This window comes from Garra rufa, chromosome 2 (assembly GCF_049309525.1).
Source record: "Garra rufa chromosome 2, GarRuf1.0, whole genome shotgun sequence".
In the NCBI taxonomy this organism is placed as follows: Eukaryota; Metazoa; Chordata; class Actinopteri; order Cypriniformes; family Cyprinidae; genus Garra; species Garra rufa.
Window position 1 is genome coordinate 11,713,241 of NC_133362.1, and position 3,463 is coordinate 11,716,703.

General features: G+C 34.4%; 1 protein-coding gene across 1 annotated transcript; it reads right to left on the bottom strand.

The window, feature by feature from the left end:
- Positions 1–519: 519 nt before the first annotated feature.
- LOC141325086 (uncharacterized) lies at positions 520–1,471 on the bottom strand. The gene has a single exon (XM_073833594.1). It carries the CDS (start codon positions 1,469–1,471, stop codon positions 575–577), a length of 897 nt encoding a protein of 298 aa, XP_073689695.1. The 3' UTR covers positions 520–574.
- Between the last annotated feature and the right edge of the window lie 1,992 nt (positions 1,472–3,463).

A 3,463-nucleotide genomic window follows, 5' to 3' on the forward strand; every position in this document is an offset into this window, starting at 1 on the left:
TGAATGGATGGATAAAATGAAGTCTTGTAGCTCTGGTGCAGCATCACAATGCTCCTTACACTGAGAATGAGTTTCTCTGGTACAATGGTGCTTTAGTGAACCGTACTGATGAAAAATGACTATAACAGATAATGTTATGAAAACAGATAATGGAAGACAAATAATTAAGACAAACATAACAGACAAACTGAACGGAAAAAAGAGCTCAATACTCTCTAATCATTTGTAAGCGTTTGGCTTCTATTACATCTCCTCCTGTATTCCCATATTTACACTTAATGGGACCTCAGTCATTATTTCAGAAACCCAGATTTTATTTGATTGCAATTAGAATCATTGCTTACATACTATTTTCATTGTTATCACTTTATTCCTCTTTTCTTTACTAATACATGTTACTAATGCATAATACATATTACATAATGCTGCATCTTCAAGTACTTTCACACACTTGATCTCATCTCACCTGCTCGTTTCAACTCCTCTTTAAAATTGCACTATAATGTTTAATTCCTCCCCTTCTCAATTTATTGATTCTTTTTCACTATCACCAGCACAGCCTACAAAGACTTTTTCATTCTTTGACATGTGAAAAATCTATGTGGCATTTAAGGGATGCTTTATTTTTGAAACTCTTTCCGCAGTGACCACATTTAAACGGCTTCTCTCCAGAATGACGGTTCATGTGTCTGTTAAGATTTCCTTTTCGGTTGAAACTTCTTCCACATTGCTGGCAGGTGAATGGCTTCTCTCCAGTGTGAATTCTCATGTGCTCTTCCAAGTGTCGTCTATAATTAAACCCCTTTCCGCACTGAGGGCATGTGAAGGGTTGCTCTCCAGAGTGAACTCTCGTATGGTCTTCAAAGTGTCGTTTTTGACTGAAACTCTTTCCACACTCAGAGCATGTGTAGGATTTCTCTCTATGAGTTCTCATGTGGATTTTAAGGTTTTCTTGTTGATCAAAACTTATTCCACACTTATCACATTTGTAAGGGTGCTCTCCATTGTGAATTCTCATGTGTTTGGTAAAGCTTTCTTTTAAAGTGAAACTTATTCCACAATGTTGGCAGGTGAGAAGCCTCTCTCCAGTGTGAACTGTCATGTGGCAACTAAGGTGTGCTTTCTGATAGAAACTTCTTCCACACTGTTGGCAGGTATACGGTTTTTCTCCAGTGTGCTTTAAAACATGTACATTAAGACTTCCTTTCTGACAGAAACGCTTTCCACATTGTTTGCACGCATAAGGTTTCTCTCCAGTGTGAATTCTCATGTGGACACCAAGGTTTCCAGGCTGAGTGAAATTCTTTCCACACTCTTGGCATGTGTATTGCTTATCTTCTGCCTTTTGAGCTCTTTTTATTGAGGAAGTCTTTTTAGTCTGTGAACAACTAAAAGATTTGTCTCTATTTATAAAATCATGATCTTTCTCTTCTATTTCATTCAGTACTTCACTCTCCTCTTTCAGTAACATTAAGTCTAGGGTGAAAAAATAAAAATAAAAGTTAACCTCATTTTAATGGCACAAAATAACAGGCATCAAAACACTGAAAGTGTCAAAACAAACAATATTCTATATCCACTAAGCAACTGCAGGAGATATTGCATGTAATCTGAGAAACCGTTCTCAATATTGCTAACTCCTCATTTACTTAGGATCCCTCAAACACTATTAAAGGAACACTCCACTTTTTTGGAAATAGGCTCATTCTCCAACTCCCAACTGGTTTTACGATTCGATGTAAGTAGGATTATCATGTCAATAATTTAATTCTATTCGATACCATGATGCTATATAATCTAATCTAATGGAAAACTGTGTGAGTGGCGTGGCAGGAGTTTCTGTCAGCTGTTTTTAAAAGAGTGCCAAGTATGCATTTTATTGTCCCAAAAGTTACTTGAAATATGAAAGTAGACAATTTACTTGCATTTAAGATGTTTTTTATGTATTTAAAACTACTTTTGTAAATGTAATTTGATGCAGAAAATAAAACGCTTTATTTCACATACATCATCATTACATTAAAGCAAGTTAGACCACATGCACACAACCTTTATGTACCTGTTTCATGTAAAGAGTGTTACTCAATCCGAGCAGTGAACATTAACATTTAAAAATTAAATGAGACAATTCTTTAAATGCTGTTTTTAAAAAGAACACTATACGAGTAGAAAATGGCCTTTTGAAAAAGAAAGCTGAAGGGCAAACAAAGTAGAAAAACGCCTGCCAAAGACAAATGAATTGAGAAAATGTAGAGGACAGTTCATAGGATAGTTCAGCTTTGAGAATAAAAACCAACCTGTTAGTTCCTCAGTATCTTCATGTTTGACTCTGAATGCTTCTTCAATCTTCATGTCTTCACTCTCCTCTTTAATAAACGCCATCTTTATGTTAGTGTATCGCATGGATCACAGTTACTCCACGAGGAGTTTTTTTTCTGTTTGGGAACTTTGTCCTGTTTAAGATGAGAAAAATATATATAAATAAAAATAAATAAATCTGTGTGTGCATCTCAATCAGCTCTAGTTCAGTAGTCAGTGCACTAGTAAGGGAGTCAGAGTGATAGTTAATGGACTTAAATGATCTGTTTAGACAAACATTCAAAACTTTAACTTACTATTCAGTCAGGTTTTTAATGAATAGTAGGCTATATTATATTTAATATTTACATTAATCGTTAACAATAGGTATTGTATTTTAAGGTTTTCATTAAAAAACAAAAACATTAGCAATTGTTTGTAAAAGTTGTAGTGACACGTTTGTTGTTCTCGTTTCATTTACACTGTACGAGCGGAGATTCGAAACAGTGAATCATTTTGTGAATCAACCGATTCAATTGACTCGGAGTTTGTAACTCGTGTTTCTGATCTGAATCACTAACAGAGAGAGAAATCAGACTGATCTGTGGATGCGCTTTACTCACAATAAATAACGTTCATCATTAGATAAAATATTACAACGTTACACGCAATAATCATAAAGTTTAAATCGCTTGTAAAACATATAAAAACAGACTGAACGCATTGTATGAATTTAAACACTTTAAATGATTAAAACTACAGACCTTCCTGAACTGAAAGCAAACACTGATGCAGGAGCGCGGCACAGCCTTATGACGTCACACCACCAGATCAAAATAAAAGTCCTGTTCACGCGCTTCTGTCTACAATCCAAAAAGTGCATAGATATCTACAGGGAAACACATATGAACAATACAACTTATGTCAATGGTATTCAGAGTTTTATTCTTAGTGAAAAACATATTAAAATATACAAAGAAATGAGAGAAATGTTATTTTACAAATTGTAATATTAAATGTAATTACTTATTTATGTATTGTTATATTTTGCAAATGAATTCATGTCTACAATTGATTCTTTTGATGTTCATTTAACATTTACTTAAGTCCATTAACTATCACTCTGACTCCCTTACTAGTGCACTGACTACTGAACTAGAGCTGA